General features: G+C 47.1%; 1 protein-coding gene across 1 annotated transcript in view; it reads left to right on the plus strand.

The window, feature by feature from the left end:
* The window catches only part of LOC124006491 (tyrosine-protein kinase receptor UFO), a 99,114-nt gene that overhangs the window by 57,780 nt on the left and 26,334 nt on the right, over positions 1–15,000 (plus strand). Inside the window, exons 7-10 of the mRNA XM_046316542.1 lie at positions 6,634–6,773; positions 7,209–7,353; positions 7,928–7,951; positions 14,898–15,000. The exon at positions 14,898–15,000 is cut by the window's right edge and continues 27 nt beyond it. Of these exons, the coding sequence (XP_046172498.1) occupies positions 6,634–6,773; positions 7,209–7,353; positions 7,928–7,951; positions 14,898–15,000 (412 nt within the window). The remainder of the gene's footprint in view (positions 1–6,633; positions 6,774–7,208; positions 7,354–7,927; positions 7,952–14,897) is intronic.

Genomic DNA, 15,000 nt, shown 5'->3' on the forward strand with positions numbered 1-15,000 from the left:
TAGAGACATATTAGAGACAGTGGAGACACAGTAGCGACCCAGTAGAGACCCAGTAGAGACCCATTAGAGATACAGTAGATATACAATAGAGACACACTAGAGATCCAGTAGAGACCCAGTAGAGAGACAGTTGAAACCCAGAAGCCAGTAGTAGTACAAACAGTAGAGACATATTAGAGACAGTAGAGACCCAGTAGAGACCCAGTAGAGACAGTAGAGACCCAGTGGGGACCCAGTAGAGACAATAGAGACACAGTAGAGACCCAGTAGAGACCTAGTAGAGACCCAGTAGAAACAATAGAGACCCAGGAGAGAAACAGTAGAGGCTCAGTAAAGACTCAGTAAAGACCCAGTAGAGACCCAGTAGAGACAATAGAGACCCAATAGAGACAATAGAGACACTGTAGAGACCCAGTAGAGACAATAGAGACCCAGTAGAGACATATTAGAGACAGTGGAGACACAGTAGAGCTCAGGTAGAGACCCAGTAGAGACAGTAGAGCTCCAGTAGATACCCAGTAGAGAAACAGTAGAGACAGTAGAGCCCCAGTAGAGACCCAGTAGAGACCCAGTATAGACAGTAGAGACCTAGAAGAGACCCAGTAGAGAAACAGTAGAAACAGTAGAGACCCAGTAGAGACCCAGTAGAGACAGTAGAGCTCCAGTAGAGACCCAGTAGAGATACAGTAGAGACCCAGTAGAGACAGCAGAGCTCCAGTAGAGACCCAGTAGAGACAGTAGAGACCCAGTAGAGACCCAGCAGAGACAGTAGAGCTCCAGTAGAGCTCCAGTAGAGATACAGTAGAGACCCAGTAGAGACAGTGGAGCTCCAGTAGAGACCCAGTAGAGACAGTAGATCTCCAGTAGAGACAGTAGAGCTCCAGTAGAGAACCAGTAGAGACCCAGTAGAGACCAAGTAGAGAAACAATAGAGACCCAGTAGAGACCCAGTAGACCCAGTAGACCCAGTAGTTACAATAGAGACCCAGTAGAGACCCAGTAGAGACCCAGTAGACCCAGTAGAGACCCAGTAGAGACATTAGAGACCCAGTGGGGACCGAGTAGAGACAATAGAGACACAGTAGAGAACCAGTAGAGACCCAGTAGAGACCAAGTAGAGAAACAGTAGAGACCCAGTAGAGAAACAGTAGAGACCCAGTAAAGACAGTAGAGCTCCAGTAGAGACAATAGATCTCCAGTAGATACCCAGTAGAGACCCAGTAGAGACCCAGTAGAGAAACAGTAGAGACCCAATAGAGACCCAGTAGAGACCCAGTAGAGACAGTAGAGACCCAGTACAGCTCCAGTAGAGACCCAGTAGACCCAGTAGATACAATAGAGACCCAGTAGAGACCCAGTAGACCCAGTAGAGAGCCAGTAGAGACCCAGTAGAGACAGTAGAGACCCAGTTGGGACCCAGTAGAGACAATATAGACCCATTAGAGACCCAGTAGAGACAGTAGAGCTCCAGTAGATACCCAGTAGAGAAACAGTAGAGACCAAGTAGAGAAATGGTAGAGACCCAGTACAGACAGTAGAGCTCCAGTAGAGACCCAGTAGAGAAACAGTAGAGACAGTAGAGCTCCAGTAGATACCCAGTAGAGAAACAGTAGAGACAGTAGAGACAGTAGAGACCCAGTAGAGACCAAGTAGAGAAACAATAGAGACCCAGTACAGACAGTAGAGCTCCAGTAGAGACACAGTAGAGACAGTAGAGCTCCAGTAGAGAAACAATAGAGACCCAGTACAGACAGTAGAGCTCCAGTAGAGACACAGTAGAGACAGTAGAGCTCCAGTAGAGACCCAGTAGAGACCCGGTAGAGACAGTAGAGCTCCAGTAGAGACCCAGTAGAGACAGTAGAGACCCAGAAGAGACCCAGTAGAGAAACAGTAGAGACAGTAGAGACCCAGTAGAGACCCAGTAGAGACAGTAGAGCTCCAGTAGAGACCCAGTAGAGATACAGTAGAGACCCAGTAGAGACAGCAGAACTCCTGTAGAGACCCAGTAGAGACAGTAGAGACCCAGCAGAGACAGTAGAGCTCCAGTAGAGATACAGTAGAGACCCAGTAGAGACAGTGGAGCTCCAGTAGAGACCCAGTAGAGACTGTAGAGCTCCAGTAGAGACAGTAGAGCTCCAGTAGAGAACCAGTAGAGACCCAGTAGAGACCAAGTAGAGACCCAGTAGAGACCCAGTAGACCCAGTAGATACAGTAGAGACCCAGTAGAGACCAAGTAGAGACAGTAGAGCTCCAGTAGAGCTCCAGTAGAGACCCAGTAGAGACCAAGTAGAGCAACAGTAGAGACCCAGTAGAGAAACAGTAGAGACCCAGTAAAGACAGTAGAGCTCCAGTAGAGACAATAGATCTCCAGTAGATACCCAGTAGAGACCCAGTAGAGACAGTAGAGACCCAGTAGAGAAACAGTAGAGACCCAGTAGAGACCCAGTAGAGACCCAGTAGAGACCCAGTAGACCCAGTAGAGACCCAGTAGACCCAGGAGAGAAAATAGAGACCCAGTAGAGACAATAGAGACCCAGTAGAGAAAGTAGAGACCCAGTAGACCCAGTAGAGACCCAGTAGACCCAGTAGAGACCCAGTAGAGACAATAAAGACCCAGTAGAGACCCAGTAGAGACAATAGAGACACAGTAGAGACCCAGCAGACCCAATAGAGAGCCAGTAGAGACCCAGTAGACCCAGTAGAGACCCAGTACAGCTCCAGTAGAGACCCAGTAGACCCAGTAGACCCAGTAGAGACAATAGAGACCCAGTAGAGACCCAGTAGAGACCCAGTAGACCCAGTAGAGAGCCAGTAGAGACCCAGTAGACCCAGTAGAGACCCAGTAGAGACCCAATAGAGACAATAGAGACACAGTAGAGATCCAGCAGACCCAATAGAGACCCAGTAGAGACCCAGTAGACCCAGTAGAGACCCAGTAGAGACAATAGAGACCCTTTAGAGACCCAGTAGAGACCCAGTAGACCCAGTAGAGAGCCAGTAGAGAGCCAGTAGACCCAGTAGAGAAAATAGAGACCCAGTGGAGACAATAGAGACCCAGTAGAGAAAGTAGAGACCCAGTAGACCCAGTAGAGACCAAGTAGACCCAGTAGAGACCCAGTAGAGACAATAGAGACCCAGTAGAGACCCAGTAGAGACAATCGAGGCCCAGTAGAGACCCAGAAGACCCAATACAGACCCAGTAGAGACCCAGTAGACCCAGTAGAGACCCAATAGAGACAATAGAGACCCAGTAGAGACCCAGTAGACCCAGTAGAGACCCAGTAGACCCAGACGGTAGAGCTCCAGTAGAGACCTATCAGAGACAGTAGAGACCTGGTAGAGACAGTAGAGCTCCAGTAGAGACCCAGTAGAGACAGTAGAGACCCAGTAGAGACAGTAGAGCTCCAGTAGAGACCCAGTAGAGACAGTAGAGCTCCAGTAGAGACCCAGTAGAGACAGTAGAGACCCAGAAGAGACCCAGTAGAGAAACATTAGAGACAGTAGAGACCCAGTAGAGACAGTAGAGCTCCAGTAGAGACCCAGTAGAGATACAGTAGAGACCCAGTAGAGACAGCACAGCTCAAGTAGAGACCCAGTAGAGACCCAGTAGAGACCCAGCAGAGACAGTAGAGCTCCAGTAGAGCCCCAGTAGAGATACAGTAGAGACCCAGTAGAGACAGTAGAGCTCCAGTAGAGACCCAGTAGAGACAGTAGAGCTCCAGTAGAGACAGTAGAGCTCCAGTAGAGAACCAGTAGAGATACAGTAGAGACCCAGTAGAGACAGTAGAGCTCCAGTAGAGACCCAGTAGAGACAGTAGAGCTCCAGTAGAGACAGTAGAGCTCCAGTAGTGAAACAGTAGAGACCCAGTAGAGAAACAGTAGAGACCCAGTAAAGACAGTAGAGCTCCAGTAGAGACAATAGATCTCCAGTAGAGACCCAGTAGAGACAGTAGAGACCCAGTAGAGACAATAGAGACCCAGTAGAGACCCAGTAGACCCAGTAGACCCAGTAGAGACCCAGTATACCCAGTAGAGACCCAGTAGACAGAGTCTTCTGAACAGCATTCTGAATCACTCTTTCTGGCTGCTCTTTGCAGTGGATTCTGGTTTGGTCCTTGAGTCCTTAAACATCCTTTAAGCCTTAATAAAGACACATTCTTTACATTATCTGACTCCCTCTTCTCCCTCCTCTCCCTCCTTTCCCTCTGCTTCCTCATCTCCCTGCTCACCCTCCTCTCCCTCCTCACCCTCCCTTCCCTCCTCACCCCCCCTCCTCACCCTCCTCTCCCTCCTCACCCCCCCCTCCTTTCCCTCCTCTCCCTCCCTTCCCTCCTCACCCTCATCTCCCTGCTCTCCCTCCTCTCCCTCATCTCCCTGCTCACCCTCCTCTCCCTCCTCTCCCTCATCTCCCTGCTCACCCTCCTCTCCCTCCTCACCCCCCCTCCTTTCCCTCCTCACCCTCCTCACCCTCCACTCCCTCCTCTCCCTGCTCACCCTCCTTTCCCTCCCTTCCCTCCTCTCCCTCCTCTCCTCCCCAGCCCATTTCCCCCCCATCTTTTCTTCCCAGCCGGCCACTCATCTACAGGCTGCAAGCTGTCAAAACAACCCAGGGACGGCCAGCCCACTACATCCTAACCCCTGGCCCCTAGATCTTGGCCTGTAAACCCTAGCACAGATGTGGCTCCTGTATCCCCCACCATCTGATAGCTAATAACTGTTAGCTGTTGATGTTAGCCTGAAATATGACATTTACATACATATTCACAACCTTTACTCAGTACTTTGTTGAAGCACCTTTGGCAGCGATTACAGCGTCCAGTCTTCTTGGGTATGACGCAACAAGCTTTGCACACCTGTATTTGGGGAGTTTCTCCAATTCTTCTCTGCAGATCCTCTCAAGCTCTGTCAGGTTTGATTGGGGAGCGTCGCTGCACAGATATTTTTAGGTCTCTCTAGAGATGTTGGATCGGGTTAAAGTCCATTCTGAGACATGTCCCCAAGCCACTTCTGCGTTAACAGAAGCGGGTATCGGCCTGTTTCTGTTCTGCTCTGCACTATTCGGTCTTTTACGTTGTACTATTTCAAAGTCTCATAGCAAAGGGTCTGAATACTTACGTAAATAAAGTATTTATTTATTACATTTCAATACTGTCATGCCCTGAACCTTAGAGGTCCTTTTTATGTCTCTATTTTGTTTTGGTCAGGGCGTGAGTTGGAGTGAGCATTCTATGTTTTGTGTTTCTATGTTTTCTATTTCTGTGTGTTTGTCCGGGTATGGTTCTCAATCAGAGGCAGCTGCCTATCGTTGTCTCTGATTGAGAACCATACTTAGGCAGCCCTTTTCCCACCTGTGAATTGTGGGTAGTTGTTTTCTGTTTTTGTGTGTGTCTGCACCAGACAGAACTGTTTCGGTTTCGTTCCTTCTCTTTGTTGTTTTTGTTATTCAGTGTTCAGTTCTATTAATAAATCATGAACATGCTATGACTGTAACAGGGTGGGCTATGACCGTAACAGGGTTGTCTGGGTGGGCTATGACCGTAACAGGGTGGGCTATGACCGTAACAGGGTGGGCTATGACCGTAACAGGGTGGGCTATGACCGTAACAGGGTGGGCTATGACCGTAACAGGGTGGGCTATGACCGTAACAGGGTGGGCTATGACCGTAACAGGGTGGGCGATGTACAGCTGCAGCGATCGTTTAGCTGCTCAGATAGTTGATGTTTAAAGTTGGTGGAATAAAAGTCTCCAATTTACAAATACATAAACAATTTAAATAAATAGCTTTGTCATTATGGGGTATTTTGATGTCATTATGCGATATTGTGATGTCATTATGGGATATTGTGATGTCATTATGGGGTATTGTGATGTCATGATGGGGTATCGTGATGTCATTATGGTGTATTGTGATGTCATTATGGGGTATTGTGATGTCATTATGTGGTATTGTGATGTCATTATGTGGTATTGTGATGTTATTATGTGGTATTGTGATGTCATTATGGTGTATTGTGTTGTCATTATGGGGTATTGTGATGTCATTATGTGGTATTGTGATGTCATTATGTGGTATTGTGATGTCATTATGGGGGATTGTGTTGTCATTATGGGGTATTGTGATGTCATTATGTGGTATTGTGATGTCATTATGGGGTATTGTGATGTCATTATGTGGTATTGTGATGTCATTATGGGGTATTGTGATGTCATTATGGGGTATTGTGAAGTCATTATGTGGTATTGTGATGTCATTATGGGGTATAGTGATGTCATTATGGGGGATTGTGATGTCATTATGGGGGATTGTGTTGTCATTATGGGGTATTGTGATGTCATTATGTGGTATTGTGATGTCATTATGGGGGATTGTGTTGTCATTATGGGGTATTGTGATGTCATTATGTGGTATTGTGATGTCATTATGGGGTATAGTGATGTCATTATGGGGGATTGTGTTGTCATTATGGGGTATTGTGTGTAGATTGATGAGGAAAATTGTATTTAATCCATTTTAGAATAAGGCTGTAACGTAAAATAAAATGTGGAAAGAGGGAAGGGGTCTGAATATTTTGTTCCATGCCCTGTACATTTATACAGTGTGGCGGTTTGTCTGACCTGTGTTGTTTCCCCCAGTGCCCGACGGACCTCCGGGGAACGTCAGTGGGGTGTTAAATGGGACAGAAGTGATGGTCAGCTGGGAGGAACCAGATGGAAGGATGAACGGAGACCTACAGGGATACCTGCTGGAGTACAGCAGCCCCAATGTGGAACAGGTCAGTGTGTTTAACACAGTATGGTCACTAACTAACATCAGGCTGTCTCTGTCTGTCTGTCTGTCTGTCTGTCTGTCTGTCTGTCTGTCTGTCTGTCTGTCTGTCTGTCTGTCTGTCTGTCTGTCTGTCTGTCTGTCTGTCTGTCTGTCTGTCTGTCTGTCAGGCTGTCTGTCTGTCTGTCTCTCTGTCTGTCTGTCTCTCAGGCTGTCTGTCTCTCTGTCTGTCTGTCTCTCAGGCTGTCTGTCTCTCTGTCTCTCTGTCTCTCAGGCTGTCTGTCTCTCTGTCTGTCTGTCTGTCTGTCTGTCTGTCTGTCTGTCTGTCTGTCTGTCTGTCTGTCTGTCTGTCTGTCTGTCTGTCTGTCTGTCTGTCTGTCTGTCTGTCTGTCTGTCTGTCTGTCAGGCTGTTATGTCACATGTCTCTCTGTCTCTGTCGCAGGCTGTAGTGGACACGGGCCTCTACACAGAGCTGTCCATCAACCTGTCCGTCCCTCTGTCTAATGTGTCCTTCAGGGTGTGTGCCTACACCAAGGCGGGACAGGGGCCATGGACCCCCCTACACACCCTCACCCTTATCCCCCCTGGTGAGTGACACACTGGACAGAGATGGAGAGAAAGGGGGGGGAGCAGAGGAGAGAGAGGGGGTGGGGGGACAGAGGAGAGAGAGAGGGGGGAAGAGAGAGAGAGAGGGGGGGGGTGAGGGGGGACAGAGGAGAGAGAGAGGGGGTGAGAGTGGGGGGGACAGAGGAGAGAGAGAGAGAGGGTGGGGGAGTGGGTGGGACAGAGGAGAGAGAGAGAGAGAGAGGGGGGGAGAGTGGGTGGGACAGAGGAGAGAGAGAGAGAGGGGGAGAGTGGGGGGCAGAGGAGAGAGAGAGAGAGAGAGAGGGGGGGAGGAGAGTGAGGGGGACAGAGGAGAGAGAGAGAGAGAGAGAGAGAGAGAGAGAGAGAGAGAGAGAGAGAGAGAGAGAGGGGGAGGAGAGTGAGGGGGGACAGAGGAGAGAGAGATAGAGAGAGAGAGATGGATGGATTGTGGAACGATGGGCATTGGAATAAACTAGTAGTTGTAAGAAAGTTCAATAAATTAGTTAGTTAGTTAGTTAGTTGTTTAACTGTTTATTTACCTTCGTTATGGGTGATATCTGTTCTGTTTATTTACAGAAATGGGAGAGCTTCAATCCAGAGGTACGAAACACACTACACACACTACACTACACTACACACACTACACTACACTACATTACACTACACTACACTACACTACACTACACTACACTACACTACACTACACACTACACACTACACACACTACACTACACTACACACACTACACTACACTACATTACACTACACTACACTACACTACACTACACTACACTACACTACACTACACACACTATACTACACACTACACACACTACACTACACTACATTACACTACACTACACTACACTACACTACACTACATTACACTACACTACACTACACTACACTACACTACACTACACTACACTACACACACTATACTACACACTACACACACTACACTACACTACACACACTACACTACACTACATTACACTACACTATACTACACACTACACACTACACACACTACACTACACTACACACACTACACTACACTACATTACACTACACTACACTACACTACACACACTATACTACACACTACACACTACACACACTACACTACACTACACACACTACACTACACTACACTACACTACATTACACTACACTACACTACACTACACTACACTACACTACACTACACTACACTACACTATACTACACACTACACACTACACACACTACACTACACTACACTACACTACACACTACACACACTACACTACACACACTACACTACACTACACTACACTACACACACTACACTACACACACTACACTACACTACACTACACTACACTACACTACACTACACTACACTACACACACTACAATACACTACACACACTACACACACTACACTACACTACACTACACACACTACACTACACTACACTACACACACTACACACACTACACTACACACACTACACACACTACACTACACACACTACACACACTACACTACACACACTACACACACTACACTACACACACTACACACACTACACTACACACACTACACTACACACACTACACACACTACACTACACACACTACACACACTACACTACACTACACTACACTACACACACTACACTACACACACTACACACTACACACACTACACTACACACACTACACACTACACACACTACACTACACACACTACACTACACACACTACACACACTACACACACTACACACTACACACACTACACTACACACACTACACTACACACACTACACTACACTACACACTACACACTACACTACACACTACACTACACTATACACACTACACTACACACTGCACACACTACACTACACTCACTACACACTACAAACTACACACACTACACACACTACACTACACACACTACACACTACACACACTACACTACACACACTACACACACTACACACTACACCCTGCACACACTACACTACACTACACACACTACACTACACACACTACACTACACACACTACACACACTACACTACACACACTACACACACTACACTACACACACTACACACACTACATTACACACACTACACACACTACACTACACACACTACACACACTACACTACACTACACACACTACAGACACTACACTACACACACTACACACACTACACACACTACCAACACTACACTACACACACTACACACACTACACACACTACCAACACTACACTACACACACTACACTACACACTGCACACACTACACTACACTCACTACACACTACAAACTACACACACTACACTACACACACTAGACACTACACACTGCACACACTACACTACACTCACTACACACTACAAACTACACACACTACACACTACAAACTACACACACACACGCAGTCTACTAATAGTGTCATCAAGTTTTTCTGACCACAAAGTTGTCCTTCTCCTTCTGTTTCTCTGAGACTGTGGTCTCCCATGAACCTCATAGTTTTCCTTCTCCTTCTAAGAAAAGGGAAGCAAGAGAGAAAGGAGAAGAATAGACTAAATTGAGAAGGAAGGCGGAGTAGAGGGGAGGAGGGGGATGGAGAGGGGAGGAGGCGGGAGGGGGAGGATGGAGAGGGGAGGAGGGGGATGGAGAGGGGAGGAGGGGGATGGAGAGGGGAGGAGGGGGAGGGGAGGATGGAGAGGGGAGGATTGGGGAGCGGAGGAGGGGGAGGAGAGGATGGAGAGGGGAGAAAGGGGATGGAGAGGGAAGGAGGGGAGGATGGAGAGGGGAGGAGGAGGGTGGAGGATCGGATGGAGAGGGGAGGGGAGGATGGAGAGGGATGGAGAGGGGAGGTGGGGGAGGTGGGGGATGGAGAGGGGAGGAGGGGAATGGAGAGGGGAGGAGGGGGGGGAGAGGGGAGGAGGGGAGTATCTACTATAACCCCTGGTTTCTACTATAACCCCCATAATAAACTATACACCCTGGTATCTACTATACACCCTGGTCTCTACACACTACAAACTACACACACTACACACTACAAACTACACACACACACGCAGTCTACTAATAGTGTCATCAAGTTTTTCTGACCACAAAGTTGTCCTTCTCCTTCTGTTTCTCTGAGACTGTGGTCTCCCATGAACCTCATAGTTTTCCTTCTCCTTCTAAGAAAAGGGAAGCAAGAGAGAAAGGAGAAGAATAGACTAAATTGAGAAGGAAGGCGGAGTAGAGGGGAGGAGGGGGATGGAGAGGGGAGGAGGCGGGAGGGGAGGATGGAGAGGGGAGGAGGGGGATGGAGAGGGGAGGAGGGGGATGGAGAGGGGAGGAGGGGGAGGGGAGGATGGAGAGGGGAGGATTGGGGAGCGGAGGAGGGGGAGGAGAGGGATGGAGAGGGGAGGATGGGGATGGAGAGGGAAGGAGGGGAGGATGGAGAGGGGAGGAGGGGGAGCGGAGGAGGGTGGAGGAGCGGATGGAGAGGGGAGGGGAGGATGGAGAGGGATGGAGAGGGGAGGTGGGGGAGGTGGGGGATGGAGAGGGGAGGAGGGGAATGGAGAGGGGAGGAGGGGGGGAGAGGGGAGGAGGGGAGTATCTACTATAACCCCTGGTTTCTACTATAACCCCCATAATAAACTATACACCCTGGTATCTACTATAAACCCTGGTCTCTACTATAACCCCCATAGTAAACTATACACCCTGGTCTCTACTATAACCCCCATAGTAAACTATATACCATGGTCTCTACTATACACCATGGTATCTACTATAACCCCCATAGTAAACTATACACCCTGGTCTCTACTATACACCCTGGTATCTACTATACACCCTGGTCTCTACTATAACCACCATAGTAAACTATACACCCTGGTCTCTACTATAACCCCCATAGTAAACTATATACCCTGGTCTCTACTATAACCCCTGTAGTAAACTATACACCCTGGTCTCTACTATAACCCCCATAGTAAACTATACACCCTGGTCTCTACTATACACCCTGGTCTCTACTATAACCCCCATAGTAAACTATACACCTTGGTCTCTACTATAACCCACATAGTAAACTATACACCCTGGTCTCTACTATACACCCTGGTCTCTAATATAACCCCCATAGTAAACGATACACCCTGGTCTCTACCATACACCCTGATCTCTACTATAACCCCCATAGTGAACTATACACCCTGGTATCTACTATATACCCTGGTATCTATTATACACCCTGGTCTCTACTATAAACCCTGGTCTCTACTATAACCCACCCATAGTAAACTATACACCCTGGTCTCTACTATAACCCCCATAGTAAACTATACACCCTGGTCTCTACTATAACCCCCATAGTAAACTATACACCCTGGTCTCTACTATACACCCTGGTATCTACTATAACCCCTGTAGTAAACTATACACCCTGATATCTAGTATAACCCCCATAGTAAACTATACACCCTGGTCTCTACTATAAACCCTGGTATCTACTATAACCCCCATAGTAAACTATACTTCCTGGTCTCTACTATACACCCTGGTCTCTACTGTACACCCTGGTCTCTACTATAACCCACATAGTAAACTATACACCCTGGTCTCTTCTATACACCCTGGTATCTACTATAACCCCCATAGTAAACTATACACCCTGGTCTCTGCTATAACTCCCATAGTAAACTATACACCCTGGTCTCTACTATACACCCTGGTATCTACTATAACCCCTGTAGTAAACTATACACCCTGGTATCTACTATAACCCCCATAGTAAACTATACACCCTGGTCTCTACTATACACCCTGGTCTCTACTATACACCCTGGTATCTACTATAACCCGTGTAGTAAACTATACACCCTGGCCTCTGCTATAACCCCCATAGTAAACTATACACCCTGGTCTCTACTGTACACCCTGGTCTCTACTATAACCCCCATAGTAAACTATACACCCTGGTCTCTTCTATACACCCTGGTATCTACTATAACCCCCATAGTAAACTATACACCCTGGTCTCTGCTATAACCCCCATAGTAAACTATACACCCTGGTCTCTACTATACACCCTGGTATCTACTATAACCCCTGTAGTAAACTATACACCCTGGTCTCTGCTATAACCCCCATAGTAAACTATACACCCTGGTCTCTACTATAACCTCCATAGTAAACTATACACCCTGGTCTCTACTATACACTCTGGTATCTACTATAACCCCTGTAGTAAACTATACACCCTGGTCTCTGCTATAACCCCCATAGTAAACTATACACCTTGGTCTCTACTATAACCCCTATAGTAATCTATACACCCTGGTCTCTACTATACACTCTGGTATCTACTATAACCCCCATAGTAAACTATACACCCTGGTCTCTACTATACACCCTGGTCTCTACTATACACCCTGGTCTCTACTATAACCCCCATAGTAAACTATACACCTTGGTCTCTACTATAACCCCTGTAGTAAACTATACACCCTGGTCTCTACTATACACCCTGGTCTTTACTATAACCCCCATAGTAAACTACACACCCTGGTCTCTACTATAACCCCCATAGGAAATTATACACCCTGTTCTCTACTATACACCCTGGTCTCTACCATACACCCTGGTCTCTACTATAACCCCCATAGTAAACTATACACCCTGGTCTCTACTATACACCCTGGTCTCTACTATAACCGCCATAGTAAACTATACGCCCTGGTATCTACTATACACCCTGGTCTCTACTATACACCCTGGTCTCTACTATAACCCCCATAGTAAACTATACACCCTGGTCTCTACTATACACCCTAGTATCTACTATAACCCACATAGTAAACTATACACCCTGGTCTCTACTATACACCCTGGTATCTACTATAACCCCTGTAGTAAACTATATACCCTGGTATCTACTATAACCCCCATAGTAAACTATACCTCCTGGTCTCTACTATACACCCTGGTCTCTACTATAACCCCCATAGTAAACTATACACCTTGGTCTCTACTATAACCCCCATAGTAAACTATACACCCTGGTATCTACTATACACCCTGGTCTCTACTATAACCCCCATAGTAAACTATACACCCTGGTCTCTACTATACACCCTGGTCTCTACTATAACCCCCATAGTAAACTACACACCCTGGTCTCTACTATAACCCCCATAGTAAACTATACACCCTGGTCTCTACCATACACCCTGGTCTCTACTTTAACCCCCATAGTGAACTATACACCCTAGTCTCTACTATACACCCTGGTCTCTACTATAACCCCCATAGTAAACTATACACCCTGTTCTCTACTATAACCCCCATAGTAAACTATACACCCTGGTCTCTACTATACACCCTGGTATCTACTATAACCCCCATAGTAAACTATACACCCTGTTCTCTACTATAACCCCCATAGTAAACTATACACCCTGGTCTCTACTATACACCCTGGTATCTACTATAACCCCCATAGTAAACTATACACCCTGTTCTCTACTATAACCCCCATAGTAAACTATACACCCTGGTCTCTACTATACACCCTGGTATCTACAATACACCCTGGTCTCTACTATACACCCTGGTCTCTACTATAACCCCCATAGTAAACTATACACCCTGGTCTCTACTATAACCCACATAGTAAACTATACACCCTGGTCTCTACTATAACGCCCATAGTAAACTAGACACCCTGGTCTCTACTATACACCCTGGTCTCTAATATAACCCCCATGGTGACCTATACACCCCGGTCTCTACTATACACCCTCGTAGTAAACTATACACCCTGGTCTCTACTATACACCCTGGTCTCTAATATAACCCCCATAGTGAACTATACACCCCGGTCTCTACTATACACCCTGGTCTCTACTATAACCCCCATAGTAAACTATACACCCCGGTCTCTACTATACACCCTGGTCTCTACTATACACCCTGGTCTCTACTATAACCCCCATAGTAAACTATACACCCTGGTCTCTACTATACACCCTACACCCTGCTCTACTATAACCCCCATGGTATCTACTATAACCCCCATAGTAAACTATACACCCTGGTCTCTACTATACACCCTGGTCTCTAGTATAACCCCCATAGTAAACTATACACCCTGGTCTCTACTATACACCCTGGTCTCTAGTATAACCCCCATAGTAAACTATACACCCTGGTCTCTACTATACACCCTGGTCTCTACTATAACCCCCATAGTAAACTATACACCCTGGTCTCTACTATAACCCCCATTGACACACGCGTGCATTCACACAACCCCCCCCACACACACATACACACAAACACATTCACACAGCACACACAACACACAGACACACACAAACAGACACACACAAACAGACACACATACACACACACACACAGACACACACACAACCCCAAGCCCTACAACAATCCCAGTAGCACTGCTTCTCTAGAAACTCTGTCCTTCTCCTCAAGGAAGCACATGACTGACCCCACCTCCCCTCCTCTCCCCCAGATACCTCCTACCAGCCGCTCTTCTCTTGGCACTGGTGGTATGTTGTCATGGCGATAGCTGTTGCCGTGGCACTAGCAGTCCTAATGGCAGTGTACGTGGCCAA

The sequence above is a fragment of the Oncorhynchus gorbuscha genome, linkage group LG19, assembly GCF_021184085.1.
Source record: "Oncorhynchus gorbuscha isolate QuinsamMale2020 ecotype Even-year linkage group LG19, OgorEven_v1.0, whole genome shotgun sequence".
NCBI classification, from domain to species: domain Eukaryota; kingdom Metazoa; phylum Chordata; class Actinopteri; order Salmoniformes; family Salmonidae; genus Oncorhynchus; species Oncorhynchus gorbuscha.